This window comes from Malania oleifera, chromosome 2 (assembly GCF_029873635.1).
Source record: "Malania oleifera isolate guangnan ecotype guangnan chromosome 2, ASM2987363v1, whole genome shotgun sequence".
In the NCBI taxonomy this organism is placed as follows: Eukaryota; Viridiplantae; Streptophyta; class Magnoliopsida; order Santalales; family Ximeniaceae; genus Malania; species Malania oleifera.
Genome location: NC_080418.1, coordinates 45,771,904 through 45,793,375, shown reverse-complemented (window position 1 = coordinate 45,793,375; position 21,472 = coordinate 45,771,904). Strand labels below are relative to the sequence as shown.

The following is a 21,472-nucleotide window of genomic DNA, read 5'->3' as shown; positions in this document are numbered from 1 at the left end:
TATCGTCAAAATAAGATTTTAATCCTTCTAAGGCCAACACTCTTTAACAAGAATACCCCTTCTCACTAGCCAACAATTTAACAACCCTGAATTGTCAAAAATAACAAGAGAAACAAAAAACAACTTGTGTACAAGAAGAACTCTCAACAAAAGCAGATTAGTATGGTTGAATACCAATATACTTCAATCAATAATTTATATGAACAGATGAAGCTCGAGTAAATATCACCGGAGTTCTTTCTTGGATTGAAAATTTTAGTGAAAGATCAAAGAACCATGAGCTTTTATCAGCAAGAACACAATAGGTACTTCAACAAAAATATTAGTAAGATAGCTTTGAAGATTATAAAGAATTTAGATTGATTGCTACTTGTAGGTGTATTTAGTCTTTAGGATTACCATGTATTTATAGATAGGAAAAGTTAATTTTTGTATTCCCCAATTTCTTAGAGTGTTTCCCAAGTTTTCACAAAGTTTGGGGGGTCAAGTAATTAGTTTTGGAAACTTTCCCTCATTGTTTAAAATTTGAAAATACAAAGGTCAATCGACTGTGATTCACAGGGTCAGTTGTCCGATCCTTTATAATTCAGAAAGTATTCAAATACAGAATGAGGTTAGTTGCCTGAGCTTATGAGGTCAGTTACCTGAGCTTATGAGGTCAGTCATCTGATGCTATTCTATTTGTTCAATTATTTCAGTATAAAAATATCAGTCAACTAAGTTAACAAGGTCAGTCACCTAAACTTACAACTTTCCAAAAACTTTGATTTTTAACACTTTAATCCTTTGATCTTGGAAAAACTTAAATGAGACTTATTTAAAAACCTTTTTTGGGGTTTTCAAAAATTGGTCTCTAAGTCAATAATGGTTCCTAAGAGCTTCAACCATTTATATTGAAATTTATGAAGTAATTACATGAGACTTCCTAAGACTTATACATTCTAAACACTAAGTCTTCATGCTTTTGCTTCCATTCTTTGAGTTTATCTTGACTTCTTTCTTCAATACACTTTAGCTTTATCAAATCTTCTATCTTTGAGTCCAAGCTTTTAAAGTACTTCATCAAGCACTTGTTATCTTGAACCTTATCAAAAACACTTGAACTTGAATCCTGAAACATCATCACTTATCAAAATGTGTTAAATTCCCTTGATTAGTTATTATCAAAATAAGTTTCTTAAGCCTTGTTAGGCCAACATTCTTGTGTTTCCTCTCTCTCTCTCTCTCTCTCTCTCCAAACTCTTTGCATTTGGAGCACTTGTATGTTTATATCTACTTGTTGAGATTATTGCATATCTTGATATTAGTGATATTTTTGATTACTTAGAAAGACCCTAAGTTGCGTAATACTGGCAATAATTTTAAAATACGAGAGACTTGACCTAGAAATTTTAAAATAACTAATTCACTCCCCTTTTGGGAATACACAAAAAAATTACAAAGAGGATGACTAAGAATCCAACGGTATTTGCAATAGTTCAGATCATCTACCTTCCCCATGTCATTACGCCATTTGCAATCTAAAATCTCAACCAATTTATTTTCAATAGTTGATCAAACATTTCTACGACATTGAAGTCAAAAAAGGATATCGTTTCTCCACACACTCTTTTAAACTAGGGTGTTTGCCTTCACCATTTGGGCGATCAATTGTTCCCTTTTCTTCCTCCTTGTTTTTCCTTTTTATCATGATAAGAATAATGTTTATGACCATTGAGTCTTTGGTTGAACTCTTTGAAAATTTAATATCTTTATTTACTTCCTTCTTTTCCTTCCTATGGTCAACCATAGGAGGATATTCATTACCATTGCTTGAGATACTAATCTCTGTCATGCGCAGAGGTAGATAATTCTTCAAATGAACATGGTTTAATTTCTTTGAGGATATATAGCAATCCCTAATGCATGCCTTAAATGCACATTTTTAAAGCAAAAATTTCTAAAATATGCCCTTTACAATCAAGGCTTGAGGCATACTATCTATTGATGAAGTCCACCATAGCTTCATCTTTCCATTATCTAGTGTTTGTTAGCTTTATCAAGCTATCATTGTGTTGTGTCCTATAGAAACAGTTTAAAATTTCTTTCTCGAGCTAATCCCAAATTCAACGGATTCAGACTTTAATTAACTCTAGGTGACTCTAGATTAGTGTACCAATCAAATGCATTGCCTCACAAAGATCATACAAATTGTTTGACAAGTAGATCACAACGAATTCTGACGTTCTCATAAATTTCAACAAAATAGGCAACATGTTGATTCGAGTTGCTCTTTAAATCAAAATGGTTCAATTTATCCATTTGGCATCCTCATGTTATCTATACATTTTGTGTAAGACTTTGAATACATAAGGGAACTTTGAGATGGACTGCTATATTGTGTTGTAATAGTGTTTGTTATCATGTCTTGTACTTATTTGATAGATAATGAGGTAACCAAAGAACAGTGGGTCACTTGAGAAGCCTCTGGGTTTTCCTTCTCCTTGCCTTTGTTTTTACTAATAATATTGTTGGGACTGGAACCATGAGGAAGTCTTGGCTCTTGGCTTGATTCACCATTTTGTGCTTCCAACTTGTTTATAAGTGAGACAATTTGAAGATCTTTGTCTTCAATCATTTTGGTAAGAAGCAAGATTGTTTTTCCTATTTTTGTGATCTCCTCTTATATGGTGGTAGTATCAGTTTACATGATAGACATGATGTTAGCAAATGAAGGGATGTTCAATTGTATGGGATAGATCTCTTCCATATAAGGCTTTCGAGAAATGATCCAGAATGTATGCTCTCAGAGGAATATTTTTTCGACATATGGATCAATGTTCTAGTCCCACTCCCAGATTGTTCAGAGATTGAAGTAACCTTAACGTTCGACATTATTTTGGCGAGGAATCAAGTTTTATTGTATGTCTTGGTTCAATCACCTTGACTTGTTAGGGACCTTGCAGACCAAGAGCCCTTGCTTTGCTCTGAGTGAATGGACCCCACAAAAGATGAGTTGTTAAAGATGTTGACATTTATCACATGTAGACTCGGATACTACGAAGGTTGTAGTAACGTTCTTGTGAGCCAGATTCTTTGTCGAAGTTGTTGATCCACTGAAGAAAAATTAAAAAAAAAAATTGTTAAGGGGAAAGAGATGAGAGACAGAGCTGTCCCACAAAGCATATGCTAGAAATTTGTAATGATAAAAGTTGTGCCTTGAAAATTAAGACGGAAAAATTTGTACAAATATTTGATTTTTTGGTGAATAAAATAATGGGTACAATCTCTTCGGATTTTTACAATGAAGAATAAAAAAATTCCTCTAATTCGATCTACATGAAACTAGGTTTTCCAGTTCAAGGGTTTGAGGTGCGTATTCTCAAATGAGATGGCGGGGATCTTTTGGGTGGCAAATTTAACTATGTCGAAAGATAGACACGTATCCAATCTTCGTAGCGCAATCTTGATCATGGATGATGGATGTTCGAGCCAAGAACGGATTGCACAAGTACAATAGAATTTTGTTGATGTTTCTCAATTTAATAAATTGCTAAAGAGTGAAAACTAGATTTATGTATGCCTTCTCTCTCTCAATTATTCTTCTTTGATCATTTTTTTCCCAAGGTTCCCATTAATTGAGAGATGCCACAAAACTTATTTATAGGCCAACACTAAAAATGGATCAGACAATTAAAAGAATTAGTCTTAAATTGTTAGCTTTACCGTGTTCCCAAGAAGGGGGGTGAATTGGTATTTTTAAATTTAATCCCTAGATAAATGTTCTAACACCAGTATGCTCACAACCTTAAGGACAATCTAGTGCAAGTAAAGTAAATATACCAGAACTTAAATAAAACAATTTACTCAACACCACATGCACCAGAAAGTGGTAAAGTAAAAGTGACACACTGAGATGTTATCGAGGTTCAACTAATTGCCCACGTCCCCGCCTTGGCTAACAAGCACAAGGATTACCACTATAACTTGCTCACTTAAACGGGTGGAGTGACACCTATACAAACAGGTTAATTAGCACAGTGCTGACCTCAACCTTTACAACATTCCTTACCAGAATGTACTATCGTCCCCTCAAGCCACGCCTGGAATCACTCAGATTTACAATCAAATGGTACAGATAAAAGTGCTTTCAAGTAAAGCAGATAATACCCAAATGCGTTTGATCACATACACCACAAATGATTTAATATGTAAGCTCTGTGTGGTCTAAATAGTTCAACTCTCAAATGTATTTTCTATCAGTGTAATGAGTACGTGAGAGTGTCAACAATCAATCTTTGGTTTGCTCAAACAAAGATATCACTCAAATTTCAAATATTCCAAAGTGCAAAATATATATCAATCACATGAATAGTGTATATGCTTGGTTTGCAAGATATATGTAATCTTTGTATTCAGCAAAATGATATATATTTGAATAAATATTGCAACAAAGACCAATATCATAAACAAAAATATTTTTTCACAAGTATATCAATGTAAATCCCACAAGATATTTGAGTAAGTTTTGAAAACGTTTTGCAACCCAAAACAAATACAAACTTCTTGAGTTATTATAACGAGAATGCAACACTCGAAAATTCAACACAAGTCTTCTTAGGATAGGCTTATGAGCAAAGCCTCCTAAGAAAAGTTAGGTTATGCTCTCGTAAAAATCGATTCAAACGCTTAACAATAAGAGAGCAAACCTCTTAATACCAACACTCAATACAATTACAGATGATATAGAGGATTGAACAATGTAAGTTTGAGTGTTTTTAGAGAGAGTAGAGATAGTAGTGAGAGTTTTTCTTGAGAGAAAAATTTTTGGATTTTGTATGCTAACATGGTTACTAATTTTCCCAAATGAAGGGGTATTTATAGACACCCCAAGAATTTTTACCATTAAGAACAAGGCTGGTATTATTAGAAAATTTTAATGATATATTAGCCATTTTAACCCTGTTTTAAAAATATTAACCACTGTAAAAATTCACAGCAACCCAAGAGACTCGGTCGACCAAAAACCTTTCGATCGACTAAAGTTCATATAGGTTGGTAGACCGACATATTTTGAACTGGGGACTCGGTCGACCGAACGTACATGTCTGAGGTGATTTTTCCATTTTATTGAGGTTCGGTCGACCAAGGTGATTTTGAATTGAGCGATTCGGTCGATCAGACCATTGGGATCTCTCCCAAGGACCCTTGGTCGACTAGATAGTTGGAATACAAATTGGGCTCAGTCGACCAGGAAGTCAAAATTTTGACTTCAGGAGGTTTCGGTCGACCGGGGGCTAATTGAACTATACAGTTCAGTTGATCGGGACAAGGTCAATTTGTTGACTCAAACCGAGTTCAGTCGACTGGGGTAGAATGAACTGCATGGGTCGGTCGACCAAATGTGTACAAAGTGTGCATTTCGGTCCTATTTTTATTCATAAACATCTTATTCAAGTCATTAACATATATGAGTGCAAAAGTGAGTGTCCTAGGGGTCACTTTCAAGTCCTTTTTGGAGACATAAAAAAAATTCGGTGTCGGTCGACCTAATCCCTAAGGTCTTTCTAAGGTAATTTTCTTCTTGAGCTTACGTATTTGACCATGCATGTGGGGTGTGTGATTATTACATACAAAAAGTATTAATTACTATTACAGACCCTTTACATGAATGAATTATAATACAATATGCAATAGAAATTTGGTATTCAAACTTCACTCTCTCCATGTGCATTATGATCTGTCAATTTAAGTTTCTGTACAAAGCCTCAAGCACCCATTAGATACAATGAGTATTTGTCATAATCAAAACCGAGCGTGACCTATAAGGTCAACATAAATTTATTTAGTTTTGATCAATTAAATTAATTGTAGAAATTTATGTACTTTTAATATCTACAAATGATTAAAATAACTAATCATAATTAAGTTTATTCTATTTTGACTAATTAAATTAAATATAGATATTTATATTTCTTTAAAGCCTACAACGTGAATTTGAAAAAAAAAATTCAATATAATAAAAAAAATATTAAAAAAGAAAAAGAAGGTACTTATGAGTATGTTTCCTTTCATATGTATCTACATAATTATCCTATTCCACGCCTCACAAAATTAGAGATAAACTAAGCCTCGAATTTTTATTGAAGTTTTTCAATTTACAAATTTTACCTATTGTTAGGAACCTATGTAATGTTTTAGGGCATAAATTTTGGAGTTTAAATTTTGATTTGTGTGAATTTAAAAGAAATTTAATACAATTTTACACTACAACTTGTTCAAATCCATGCAATCAAATTTTAAGTCTTGAAATTAATATTTCCAATGGCGCAATTAGAATTCTAACCTTAAATTTAAATATGCATGAAGGTGAACAAAATTAAAATAAAATTTATATCAAATTTGGTTCAAATTCACACAATTCAAATAAATCAAATATAATATCTAAAACCGATTTTGGTGACCTTGATGACCCCAAGGTCACAGATTCGATTCCTCCTTAAGAGTTTAACGGGGATTTGGTGTCGCATCATAGTGTTCAAAGTGGCGCAATGGTGGCTAGAGTGCCTGAGTCATAAAAATAAAATAAAAAATAATAAATAAAAAGAAAAAAATCTAATGCTGATTTTCCTGAACACAACATAAGTTATTTAGAGCCAGAAGCAAAAAAAATTGTAAATTCATGCACAACTTAAGACTTCCATACACCATATAAAGATACGTATGTCGACAAGAATAACTTTCTATTTCTTTCAAAAATAATGCGTATAGCATTCACCTCATTATTTTAATGGGCAGACGGATTTTTCCGCTGCTCATATTGAAATTTACCTACTGAAATCATTAGCCATACAGGTAATCAGGTACATGGGTCACCATCCCTTATTATATTATCTTATGGAATAAAATCTGATTTTGTACATACCTAAATATGCAAGGGTTTAGAATCCTTGCAGGTCCTTTCTTTCAGGTATTGACCAACCCCTCCCCCTCCTTCAAAATAATCTCTCTCTCCCTCTCTCTCTCTCTCTCTCTCTCTCTCTCTCTCTCTCTCTCTCTCTCTCTCTCTCTCTCTCTCTCTCTCTCTCTCTCTGTTAATTTTCTTCTGAAACCACAGGCAGAATTAATTAATAATGCATGTCAATGAATATAATAGAAATGTGAGTATACAGAAAAAAATCCATCATAAGTCTCCCAAATACACAGAGTCAAGACTGTTCTAGGATTCTCTTTATTTAGCAAGTCTCATTTCTGCAAGTCATTTTCTCTAACCCCACCACTTCTCTCTCTCTCTCTCTCTCTCTCTCTCTCTCTCTCTCTAACCAAACAAAGGCTAAAGGGGAGCAAGAAAAGAAGGAAAGCAAAAATACATATATATATATATATATATATATATATATATATATGAGTAAACTTTCCAGCTGAAGGACAAACCAAACCACTTTTTTGTAAATCAACCCATTAGTGCAAGCTTTCGCACATAAAGTCTGGATATAAACCGCTTGAGGTGAGAATTCAAGTAATTCTCAGAAGATGGGGATAAGGAACTACCATGGAGATGAAACAAATCTGTGCTTCCAACCACATCCCCCAACCTTCATTGAATGGCTCAAGCCATCATCCTCTCCTTCTGCACCATCCTTCTCTTCTCCTATCTCTCAGCAAGTTCATCATCAGTTCACAAACCCCATGAGCATCTTAAAACTTCCCCTCTTTTACCATGAACTACAGCACGAACCGGCCTCAGCCCGAGAAACGATCCAGTGCCTGCCTCTTCTCAGTCGGCTCACCGAAATGAACCCGGTTAAGGAGGAAGAAGACAGTGTTGGAGTGCGGGAGAGCATTGATGAGCCCATCAGAGAAGAAAAGATGGATAAGGTCACAGTGGCCTTGCACATTGGATTGCCGAACACAGGATCAGGCCGCGAGGTTGAGGCTCAGTCCTTGAATTGCAAAGAAGTAGAGCCCATGAAAAAGGGCTTTCATGGCTATTCTTTCAACAGCGAGAGTCGGTTTTGGATCCCAACACCGGCTCAGATCCTCGTGGGGCCGATGCAGTTTGCCTGCTCCATATGCAGCAAGACCTTCAATAGGTACAACAACATGCAGGTCAGTACTAAGCCAATATTAATAGTTCCTTAATTAATTAATTTCTTCTTTTATTTATTTTAGTAGATTTCAATTATATATATATATATATATATATGTATATATATATATGATACTCTTAAGTGACAAACAAGAAAGTCTATAGTGGCCTTGCATGATCAAGGTTTGGAATATAATTCCAACAGCTATTTTTTCACTGTCTGTTGTTGGTTGATTTAATGGTACTGGAATATTTACTTTTACTGTGTACTCTTTTTCTTGAAAAATGAGTGCAGTTCTGCAGGTTAATGCTTAAATACTACTTCTCACAGATTTTATGTTGTGCTGTTTTCATGAATAGAGTTGGATTGACAGAGCCATCCACTTCTTGCTTTTGCTTTTTTAATTCTTACCTTATTATTCTTTCAGCAATGAATGGCGATGAATAAATCATCTTAATATGTGCTTGATAATATTGCTGCCCAACAAAAAAAAAATTATGGCTACTGTTGCCCAAATCTGATTGTACAACCCCTTTTACTTGTCGACATGCAAAAATTTTTTTCAGGAAACCCACTACAGTAGCTACATACGTTAAAAGGGACCTCAGGGTATTACTTGGATTAGAACTTTACAAAAGAAAATTTTAATGTATAACATAAATCAAAATGCCTGCTGTTTATATCTCACTTTGTCACGATTAATTATACATGATAATCAATCACAAATATATTTATAACATTCTACAGTAAAGAAGATATTGATTAAGAAACCTATATATTGCACAACTTTAAACTTTTATTGTACACCAATTTATAAAAAAGGGGGGCGATTTTGAATGTCATGGTTCATCATGGGTGACCAAGTGATGTTGCAATTTCGAATCCATTACAGCAAATCTAAACAGAAATGATTAGGTTCTGCATTTCCATGTTCTTGATGTAACCTTCAACTAATTAAATGTTTATTTTTCTCATACTTTTAATGCTGCAGAAAAATATTAACACGTTCTATCCATTCTTTTCTCCATCTTTATTGTGAGCTTAACCGACCAGCCAATCAAGCATCCATGAGCTTTGGCCCCCACCTCATGTCCATGGTAAAAAACATAGAGATTTATGCAAATGAAATGTAGACCTAGAAAACCTAAATTGTACGATAGAGCTTGCTGTAAACAAATTGATTAAGGCAACTTTTACCCCACCTTAGGTCCATATATGATGAAGACATGGAAATAGAGACAAAAGGTGAGATGAGTAATACAAAATATTTGATTGTAATAATAGGACATTAATGTTGGGTTAAGTGATGCACAATGTTTTTATATGAGATGTGTAAGCCTATTACGTGGTAAGATCATAAAGTACAAAGCACAAGTTCACGTTATTCACCATTGCATACCAGTGGAGTTAAGGTCCGAGATGAATCCTAGAGATAACAAAATCACACAAAAGTCTTGCTCTAAAACAAATGTCATTATGCATAATTTGGAAAAGAAAAAAAAAAAACATCTCATTGCTATTTCAATTTTATGATCATTTTGGTCTAGTGTTAGAGGGAGCTAGGACAAGTGGGATAGCTACGGGAAGTACTATGGGTGGGAGGATCCTGAAGGCAAGATTGATTGGGGGGTGATAGAATGATAACGGATATGGTTAAAAAAATGACCAACAGGCAATATAAAACTCACAAGTGGCTACAAAACTACCCGGGAACGAGAGAGATTGCTACATCTCCCACAGTTTTTGGGCCTGGTTTAATGTGTTCCATTGTCTAATTGTTTTATTTTTTTATTTTTTTTATTTTTTATTTTTTTACGCATAGGGGTTAACTAGGTTAGGCCCATATCCATCATTAAGTTGGTTTTACATTTGGACTTTAACAAACGCGATACTATAGCAAAGGACTTTACCAAAAATCAAAGTACTTTTACAATAAAGAAAGGGGAAAAAAATAATTTATGAGGTCCATGCGTATATCACATATATTTTTAAATTTGTCAGCCCGTGATAATCCCATGTTGAGAACCAAAATGCAGAACATATTAGTCCAAAATTTGGAACAAGTTCAACACTTGCATTCCCAATGTTATTTTCAGAATTGCCAAGTGATCAATAGGTAGACAATACCCATCCAAAGAAACAGTAATTACGGTTCGAATGAAATTTGACATCTAATAAGAGCCACACAGTAGCTAGCCATATCTAACCATGTTTCAAAGTTCTCTTCTTAAACCAAGTGCACCAGTACTGTTGCTTAATTATGCAGTTTCTTCGGTCAAAATAATTTCAATACAAACCCAAGGTCGTATATTCTAAAACAATGAATTCTTTTTCATGCATCGTATGTGCAGATGCATATGTGGGGGCACGGTTCAGAGTACAGAAAAGGACCGGAATCTCTTAGGGGAACCCAACCAGCAGCAATGCTGAGGCTGCCTTGCTATTGCTGTGCTCAGGGCTGCAAGAACAACATCAACCATCCAAGAGCAAAGCCATTGAAGGACTTCAGAACTCTCCAAACTCATTTCAAGCGAAAGCACGGGGCAAAACCATTCATGTGCAGGAAATGTGCGAAGGCTTTCGCAGTGAAGGGTGATTGGAGAACGCACGAGAAGAACTGTGGTAAGCTGTGGTATTGCACTTGCGGATCTGATTTCAAGCACAAAAGGTCACTCAAGGACCACATAAGGTCATTTGGAAAGGGCCATTCTCCTCACCCTTGTCACGACGAATTCGATCAGGACGAGAAGGAGTGCATCACCGGCTCCGAGGATGATTAATATTTAAGCCGCACAAGGGTTTGATTTCTAGCATGCATTTTAGTTTGGTTGTGTTGTTATTTAGTATGGACAGAAGAAGTTAAGTACTTAGGTAGGTGGAGGGCTTATCTAAGCTTGTGCTCAGTAACAAAAAATTTTCTGGAAGTACTGCATGGGTTTGATGCAGGAATAGCACATAGGGAATGGTTTGCTACGGAGCACTTGCTGGGCGATGGGCGAATATTTACAATAACTTTGATTAGGTGGATCGATGGATCCATGGTTTGCTATAAGTGATTTGATAATAAGCTGATTACCACAGGTTGTGAAGTAGATGAATTTTCTCTAGCTTTTTGCCACACAGCGGAGTGGCTGTCATGACATATTGTTTATGCCTTTGTAATCTCTCCAGTGGGGAAAATTTGTCCGCTTCACTGCTAACTGGTAATCTTTATATAAAGTCCGGTATTTGTTACTCTCTCTCTCTCTCTTTCTCTCGTGACAGAATTGGATCAACCTGCTGCTACTTTGTCTCAGTGTATTTTCTTTTAGTTCTTTACCAAATTTCCTATATGAACATTGAACATAACTCTCTCTCTCTCTCTCTCCCCCTCTGCTTTGCATAAATTGGTTTTGTTATATTAAGAGATATCAGTCCCTACACAATTTTCCGGATGGCCATATCATATTTCAATACTATAAGAGATTTTATCTATAAATAGGTTTGGCACTAGCTAGATGCATCAATCTTCTGAAGTTCTTGAATTATTAAAATGGATCTAGGATGCAGCTATATAGTAGACCTTGTATACTGTTTCGAAATCCTTGCGAGTGAAGAAAATTTAGGGTGATCAATGAGCTAGGAAACATGAATCTTCGAGAATATTACAATTAACTTTCCATGATGCCACCAATATATATATGCATACTTTCAATTATAAAATTTTTTTTACGCAAGCATATCAAGAGCATATATAAATATGAGAAAAAAAAATAAAATAAACTAATGATGTTTGAGATTATTAGCTAGTGGCTTCAAATTAATCGTGGCCATTTCAGGGTGAGGGCAAAAAAGAATATGTATGTTGTCACTCAATATATATCATTATTTTGCATCTTCTTTTTGTCTTAATATAGATATTTTTCCTTACAAACTATATTTAACAAAAAAAAAAGGGGGGCAAATTCACATTAATATCACCTTTCAATTTGCAATTTAAGGCTAGAATTAATCATTTCTAGTCTTTTATTTGGCAAATATTGACATGGGTATTATGTTATGGTTGTTTGTTGGGATTATTGTTCTCATTTTCCTATAATTTTGTATTTATATGCAAGCTGCCGCATGATATTATTTAAAGCTATCGAGCTAAATTATTTACAATTGCACTAATATTTAGATTTAAAAGTCATTCTTCCTTAAATTAAATTGCATTTGTACAAGTCTTGGGTACATGATTTGAACATATTGAGAGATGAAAAAACAAAATTGCAAAATTTCAAAATCTTATAAGACAATAGTTGTGGAAAGTTGTCATCATTCCATTTTGAGAAATTAAAAAAGAAAAAGTTATAAGAAATTCTTTATCAATGTGCATAAGAGGGTGCGCGCTTGCATGTTGCTAGCTGTCACATGAAATTATTTTAAACTATTAAACTAAAATACACATAAGATTGTAAAATTAAATTGTACGTACATGTAATTTGCATGTTGTTAGCTGTCACATAAAATTATTTTAAAACTATTAAGTCATTCTCTGAGTACTTTCATTGAAATATGAGAACAACGAAAAAAAAGAAATACAAAATTTCAAAATCTTACGGCAAGCTTAGTTGGGGAGAGTTGTCTCAAACTTTGCTCTCCTTTGAGAATTTTTCAAATAATTATAAATATATATATATATATATTTTGTAATTTTATATTTATATACAAGAATGGGGAAAAAAAATAAAGTTGTTCGTATATACTTTTATATTCAAAAATTTGAAAATTTAAATAAAATTTCCTTTACGGCCGTGTCGAACCCTACGTCTTCTAGCGATGATGGTGGGGGTCCAAAGTCGGAGGCCTCAACAAATCCACCACTAGCAAACTGATATTATACGTAACAGGAAGCAGAAGTAAATGATTAGTTGCTATAAGATGTAGGGAGAATTTTCACTTAGTCATGCACTGAGGACTTTGATTCCATTCTTTATAATATTGTGAACCCCAAAAAGGGTGATATTGCATGTATGTGTGAAAGAAAAATGGGATTTGCCCCACGACTTTTCCTGAGGAGCCTACCTTAACCTAGCTAGGCTTAACAGTAGGTATCTTCATAAAATCAGAGAGAGAGAGAGAGAGAGAGAGAGAGAGAGAGAGAGAGAGAGAGAGAGAGAGAGAGAGGGGGGGGGGGGAAGAGTTTCTCTTCATAAATCATTTAGTGTGTATGTGAGAGAGAGAGAGAGAAAGAAAGAGAGAGATCATATATATGGTATGGGGTTGAAAATTGGTTCCTTTTGAGGTAGGCTTGACCAGAAGAAAAGGTGGTAGGAAAAATGAGAGAGGAGGTTGAGCTTTGAAGATAAGGGTCAATAAGGGGCGGGATCCGCCACCATGCTTTGTCGGAAGGGGTGGGAAGTGTTTGTTTGGCCAGAAAATTTGAAGTACCCAAACCAGAAAACAAAAATCAGACCCACCCTCTCCAGCTTATTATGTGGCGGCCAGTGCACCTACGAATAACGTCACCCTTACTCCCACCCTTCTCATTAATTGCATATGTTATCCTCATACATGAGGAACAAAATTAGGGCGTATAAAGTCATCTTATTTTTCTCTTCAAAAAGAAAATGTATTCTTACTTTTTTATTTTTAAGTATTTGAATAGAAAATAAATATGCAAAACAATAAAAGAGGTCATTTTTTTACATTTTTTATGCAATTAAATGTTAAAACATGCTGGAAAACAAGATAGTATTTTTTTTTTTATTATTTGGAAAACTAAAAAATGAAAATTATTTTTCTTAGCAAATCCATAAATATTCCGCATTTCCAACCACAATAATCACCCATAATTTGGAGTTCATGTTGAAGCAAACTATTTCAAGAAACCATGAGCCACATTGTTGTTAATTTCATTTATCCTAGCATTGTACTACATGGGATTAGGGTTTGGATGTAAAATTACCATGAATTTAAAACTTAAGACAAAGACACTGATCTGCCTTAAGATTTAACAAAGAGGTACATACCTCTCCTTATTTTGCAAAAAAAACAAGTTTATTATGGAGAGGCATGTGCTTTTTTGGTAAATCTAAAAGGAGTTTTGTGATATTTTTGAAATCTCAAGGTAGACTTATGGCATTTTTGAAATCTTAACAGAGATTTCTATCTTTTGTCAAGCCTTAGTGTCTTTTGCCCTAAAACTTATTCACTCTTTTTCCTTTTGGTGGTTCATAATGACATCAATATTCTCTACCACAATTATATATATATACTGTACATTTTTCTTACACATATTTTATCATTTCTATTTTTCTTTTAATCTATCAAGTTTATCTCAAAATAATGTTCAGTTTTTTAGCCCTAAGGTATATAAGCCACACAATGATAGGAACTAGGAAGGGTAAGTAGCCAAAGTCTCTATATGTTCATCATTGCAACCAAAAATATTTTTTGGTGACTTATCTTTATGGAAATAAATTCACCGCAAAGAACGACTTTTTTGGCTTTTGGTCATAAGCAAAAGAAACTCTTTAATTGCTACAAAGTAGAGACAAAAAAATTTTGGAATGAAAACACCTAAGATATAGCAAAAGCTTTAACTCCTTTTCTTCCTCCATGGGTGGGTTGTTATTTACCTCTTTCATGTACTTTTAAGTTTTTGAGAAACTTAATTAAAGAAGAAAGGACAAAGTTATGCTAATTATAGATAATAATAATGTTTAATGATTCTTTTAGAATTAGGTGACAAATGGGTTTCAACACTAATTAATGTTTATGGTGCAGCCTTTAAAGAATTTTAGGTGATGTATAAAAAAAATACTACCTTTTGCTTTAATGATGCAAATATTTATGTCATAAAATTTATTTAAAAAAAAATCAATAGTGACAAATTTAGTGTGTCTTATAAGAGATGTCCCACCAAAAAGTTGATTTGCCCTTATGACATTGTGATAGGAAAGTTTTATGTCTTACATATAGTGGGGCAATATATGACCATTGCAATTTTTGTTGCAGTAAATCACAAATAATAAAATTAAAAATTCATCTTACTTGGCTACTTTATGTGGTTCATTTAATTCTATCTACATAAATTTCATCATAAATTATCATATTTAATGTAATGTATTAATTATAGTGTGGACTATGACATTAACCTGTCATATGCTAAAGCAAGTGGCTTTTACTTAATCAATTACAAATTATCCATAAGTCTACTACTTAAGATATACCACCAGTTGAGTTTTAGTGATCACTTGAAATAGCTATACATAGACATTTCCTTGAAGATTGAAGGCCCTTAACCTCGAGCCATTACGAGAGAAAATAGTCATAGATAGTATTCTAAACTTTTATTCTACTTTAATGCTAGTACAATGTGGAATTTAGATAACCGGTAAATTGTATATATATTTTAACTGTTGTTTTCACAAGATTGGATTTGACATGACTGGATTGGAGTGTCTATGAGTTATCGTGTCACATTTAATTTGTTTTACCATCTATAATGGCCAAATAAGATAAAAACATTTGTGTTGTTACCTATAATGACCATCCTCATCCCCCCTTAATTTTTTCATATGTGGGTAGTTATTTTTATCTTTAATGTATATTTAATTTGTTTAGGAGATATAATTTTAAAAATAAAAAGGAAAAGGATAAAGTATGTCAATAATAATATACAACTTTTAACAACACTTTAATGTTAGGTGACGATTGTGTATTAGCACTTACTAATGTATAACGATGTACTCTCAAAAGAGTTTATTATTGTATCCATAAACTTAAAAAGAACAATACTAATTGCCTTTGTTTTTATAGAATTGATAGTTATGCCATAAAATATTTTTAAAAATATCAATTGTGACCAATTTAGTGTGTCACCAATAGAAAACACCACGTCATTAAAAAATTTTCTCTTATGAGATTTTTTATAAGATAAAGATAATTTATTCAAGAAGAAAAGGTCTATGAATCAAGCGAGAGGCTTGAGAAATAGGTAGGGAGGTACAAAGGATGAACAAGTCCTTGAATTACACTACATTGCTACAAAAATCCATGCCAATTAAGTAAATGTCACTATGTGTAGGTTTGACACCAATGAAATAGATTAATATAAGTCTTGATAAAAACTAAGGATCTGTTTGGTATCATTATTGTTTTCTATTTTCTATTTCTTTTTCTCCATACTAAAGAAACCAATTATAAAAATGCATTTTTTTTTATATTATCAGTTTTTTGTTTTTGTTGCTAATTTTTAGTTGTTTGCCAAAAAAAAAAAACATATAACTAAGGGGTTTGATGGGGATGTGGCCCATATTTAGAGCAGATCACATGTACCAGAAAGAGTTACACGAAGCAAGAGACAATGACATGAGAGAAATATGTAGAGGAACACAAACCATCTATGGATTGTGAAAGCACTTGTAGAATAGTCTTAAGATCCGGCTATAGTGCATATGGATAACAAAAAATGTAATATGATCATGCAAACCCTAATTGCGTGATTAGGATTATACCTGTGAGATCTTTCTAGTTTGATCCCTAATCTGTAAGTATGAAAATGAGCGCTTGAAGACGACCAAGAATTTTCTACTGTATTCCTTGAACACGTCTTACTTCTGAGAGAGTGGGCTCGTAAGCGGCTCCTGGGGTTTTCTTCTCTCCCAAAAAATGTCCATCTCTATAAGAGTTCACTCGTCTCACCCTAACTGCTGAATGCAACGCGTGTATATAGGCTACAACAGGAACCTATGGGAAAATATGACTAGGGCTTCCCATGTAATTAAGAATTCCTAATCCAACTTGAATTCATCCTTAATTACGTTAATTATAATTCATACCGCTCAAGAATTAATTATAATTGCACTCCTTGTCATATTCAAAATTAAATTTCGAGCTCCTATTATTAAATGTTTCTTTATCTCCCCATGTAAAGATTATAGATACTCGTCTATTAAATTAAATTACTAACAATTTAATTAATTGACATATTAATTCCCTAAAACCTTAAACTTAACTTATTTGACGTGTCAGATTGAAAATCCACCTGCTCGATTTGACACAATCAAAACTTATAAGCTTCCTCAAGGGGGTATCATCAATCTCGATATTGGGATGTGGATTCCATCAATAATTCCTCGAGAGGGTATCATCAATCCCGATACCAGGATGTGGATTCCATTAATAATTAATGTTCACTATACACATAATGTCGTCACCCAACTCACAGTGGTTTTTGACCCATAAAGAATTTCACTCTTCTATGAAACAAAGTAATAAGCACTATATGCATGTGTCCAATAATCATATCAGGATTAAGAGCATAAACACTCACAATAACCATGAGATATTAATTGTTTTATATAGTCAGTATAAAGACATCTACCCCAAGACGATCATGTTTAATACATACAAAGTGTACTAGTACAAGGAGTTGGAACTGTACCATTCCCGATAGTCAAGATAGACTTATTAAAACCTTATGCCATAGTCCTATCAATGGCGTGTCTAATTTCATTTAAAACTGTCAACAATAAACTTATATTTTATAAGAATTAATGATCTAATCTTCTATGTATAAGTCGTACTCTACATATCGATTACATAAAGTATGTCTTTCAGTACAAATCTTTAATTGGATTGGACACTAACCATCAACGGTTATCAGGTAGAATGCAAAAGGCAATTTTCTCAGCACCAAACGTCGACGGTTACTATCGATGCATATTATGTGATTTGAATTTGGGGGCTTGTAGATTGGGCTTATCAAGAGGATTTTCCTCTGGGGAGGATCACTATATATTGACGTAATTTAGGTTTTCTAAAACACTTCTACATGCATTGGGTTCATACTTAAACAATATTGTAACCCAAAAGTGTAAGTTTTGACATTGATCATAGTGAAAATTGAGGTTGTTAATCCCATGGATGCAGGCTATTGCCGAACTACGTAAATATTGTGCGTTCTAGTTATGTTTTTTATTCTTCTTATTATTGTTTGATTGTTTCTTAAGCATATTTCATCATTGAGTGATTGCAATAGTGTTGTTGATTGTTTCTTGACAGATTGTGTGCTTCTGCTGCACTTGTTCAAGTTGAACAAACATCAACAGTGTTGTTTGATATCACTGTCAAAAATTAGAAAATGAAAAACGAGAAACAAAACTCCAAAAATCAGCTACGTCTTTGGTTAACATATATAAAATTAATAAAAATTTAAAACTTAATTTAAAAAATACGTATTTTCATTTTAAATCAAAATATTATAAATATATGTTTAAAACAATAAAATTACAAATAATGCACATTAAAAAATTAATACAATAAAAATAAAGTTTATTATAATTATTTTACTAAATTGTTCCACTTTCAAAATTTGCTTTACGATAAAATTTGTATTGGACATTGACTCATTCTAAAAACGTTAGAGAATAACTCCCAAGTATAAAAGTGCAACCAAGTTGCATTAGGAAAAACCTTTAAGTTATTTTCTCAAGGAAATATTTCTTTAAATCTCAAATTTAACTACTATAAAAAATAAGGGAGAATTATATCCTACTACTAATTACAATATTATTCACAATGAAAATGTGTTCTTGGGTATAACCGAAAATGGTTTGTTCTTCCTTTGTTTGGAGTGGTAGAATGAGTACTAAGTCAACTACAAGAAATTTAAATGTAGTGTGTTATTGAACTTAATTTAGAATTGGAAAATAACTATGTAACAAATTAGGATTTATGTTCCAATGCACCTTGGCACTAACATTACTCTTTTCCATAAATTATAGGAGTTTGCGGACGTGCGTTGAATGAATTATGGTTACCTTTGCTCAATATGCTAAACCATAATCATCAACATCATATAATCAAACTACTTTCAACAATAAACAACAAATCATAATGCTTATGCTCTAAGGAGCATTTTTTCAAACACCTTGTGCACAAATTGAAATTAAGTCATGTTTCATTCTCTTGAGTTCCAAAACAACTTGTTGACTTTTTAAATCTGATGCTTGTTTTGATGAACGACAAAGTACAAGTATCTAATGTAGTGCAGTTAGTATGTGAACAGGTTTATATGATTTAACATACACATAAGATAAAGGGGAAATGGAAACCAGGAGGAACTTAAAGCTCATATACACTTCGCGTATTCCATGGAAAAGTGAAGAGCAAAAGGAAAATAATACATATGTTTTTTTACTTATAATACATTCAGTTTAGATTTTAATATTTTACAATGTATATCTTGCATGATGTGGATGATTGCTCAAACGTAGACCATAAACTAACCTTAAGGAACCTCAAATTTTCATAGAAAACTTTCTACTCATAATTCCAATCTCATACACATAGGGTTGAATACGTTTAGGTCAAAAACATGGTCAAACTTAATATTCTCAATGATCTCGGTTGACCGGCCCTTTCTAGTTAAAATTACCCTAGTCAACCGGCCAGTTATTTTTGACTTGATTTGAATGCCCCAGCCAACCGACCTATTTTTAAAGCTCGGCCGACCAACCATTTTAGTTCAAAAAGGCCCCAGTTGACCGATTCCTCAAGCCAAGATGCTGTTTCTCGTGGTTTGTAAATTCACTAAATGCCAGCCGACTAGTCCCTTCCTCCATCGACCGAACCTCTCCAAAATTTGAATTTTGGCTTAAGGTCAGTCGACCGGCGAAGCACCCAGTACCGAATCTCTCAGGTTGGTCAATTTTTTAGCATAAAATGGTCATTAATGTTTGAATTAAACATTTTAAAATGACCTTCGCGTCCTTTGACGGTCATATTTTTTAGAGCTCTATATATAGCCCATCCATAAGCTTAATTAGCAACTTTGATCATATTGAAAATCCTCTCAAATTTTTTTGCCATTATTTTTCGAAAGAAAGCAAAAGTTTTTACTCTCTTTTTTTTATTCATTTGAAAACTCTTTTAGAAAAAGAGCATTGATTATTCCTTTACTCCTTTCATTTGCAAATTCATTGCATTTGAGGGTTGTTGAAAGGTACATTTATTTGGGGCATTAATTTCATCATCCCAAGCATTTACTCTCAGTCAAGCCTTCATTTTTGAGTGTAAGGTTAAGAGTTTCTCCCAATTATTTTATTGATAAATATTTTTTGGAGAAACATTTAGTACTTTGAATCTTATGCACGTCTTTTGGAGACCCGAAAAAATACTAGCAAATAAATAATAATAAGGAAAAGGAAAATGGAGTTAAATGGGAGAAAAGAAATTCAAAATAAGAACAACATTATGGTTCCTATATGAACTTAGTTGTATGGTTCGTGGATGAGTACCTGAGTTTCGTCGATGATGAGATACTGAGAGGGGAATTTCAAACCTTAATGGTTCGTCGACGATCTCACTTTCTTCATTGATGAAGTCTTTTCTTCCGTTCGTCGTCGAGTCCACGTGTCTCGCCGACGAAGCCACATGGACACTGCCTATATATAATCGAAAATCACATTTTCAATAAGGAAAAATCCCTCTCTCATTTTCTCTCTCGAAGTTCGGCTTTCCTACTTTCTCTCTTCAAGTTTGGCTCCGTTTTTCCCCATTTCGACCATCGTAACTTACCATGATGATCCCGGGGAGATTCTCTACAACTTAACCGAAATAGATTGCTGATTTGAGGTTTTCGGGCATCATCCCAAAATCAAGGTAAGTGGGTTATTTTAAGGTTTTCATGATTATTAGGTATTTTTAGACCCAGGAAATGTATTAGATATTAATATACTGGAATTTGACTTGATTAAACTGGGGTTCATGTGGTTTCAGGGTTTGGAGTTCTGAACACTGCAGGCATGGGTTGAGGATTCTTGCGAGTATTTCCTCACGAACTCAGGTAAAGTTGATAAATAGTTAATGGTTTAGAATTTTATGGATAAAATAAGATATGCGAGCTTGGGGGAAAATACGAGTATAGCTATTATTCTGAGTTCGGGTTGATTGAATTAGGAAATATACATCATTTCAGGATTCTGAGTTTGATACATTGTGGGCATGAGGATAGAGTTAGAATCAAGCCTCCTAGTATGTTAGGTAAGGAAAATATGTTATGCCAGTTAAATTAGAACTTTTTACTAGTAAAATATAGTATATGATTGTGGGTTTCCAGAGTAAGATTTTGAATAATTCAAAGTAAGAAGTTATACAGTTTTGTAGATTATATTTGAAGAGTTTAATTATTCTGTGGCATGGGAAATACTAGTATATTACAAAAATTTTACCCGAATTTACAGAATTATGATTATATATTTTTTACAGAATCATGATACACTAATTATACAATTTTATATACAGAATTATGATTATAGAGTTTTATTTACAGAGTTATGGCCACTACAAAAAATAAGGTTATTAGTGACGGTTTTCAATATATCGCTATACTTGCCGTTACTAATACTTATTACTGACGAATTTTTCAAATC

The 21,472-nt window shown here is 33.5% G+C and overlaps 1 protein-coding gene across 1 annotated transcript; it reads left to right on the top strand.

Moving 5' to 3' along the window:
* The first annotated feature begins 7,409 nt into the window (after positions 1 to 7,409).
* Positions 7,410 to 11,310, top strand: LOC131148726 (zinc finger protein WIP3). The gene is made up of 2 exons (XM_058098618.1): positions 7,410 to 8,088; positions 10,421 to 11,310. The coding sequence occupies exons 1-2, from the start codon at positions 7,513 to 7,515 to the stop codon at positions 10,847 to 10,849; spliced, it is 1,005 nt and encodes a 334-aa protein (XP_057954601.1). The 5' UTR covers positions 7,410 to 7,512; the 3' UTR covers positions 10,850 to 11,310.
* Positions 11,311 to 21,472: the final 10,162 nt, after the last annotated feature.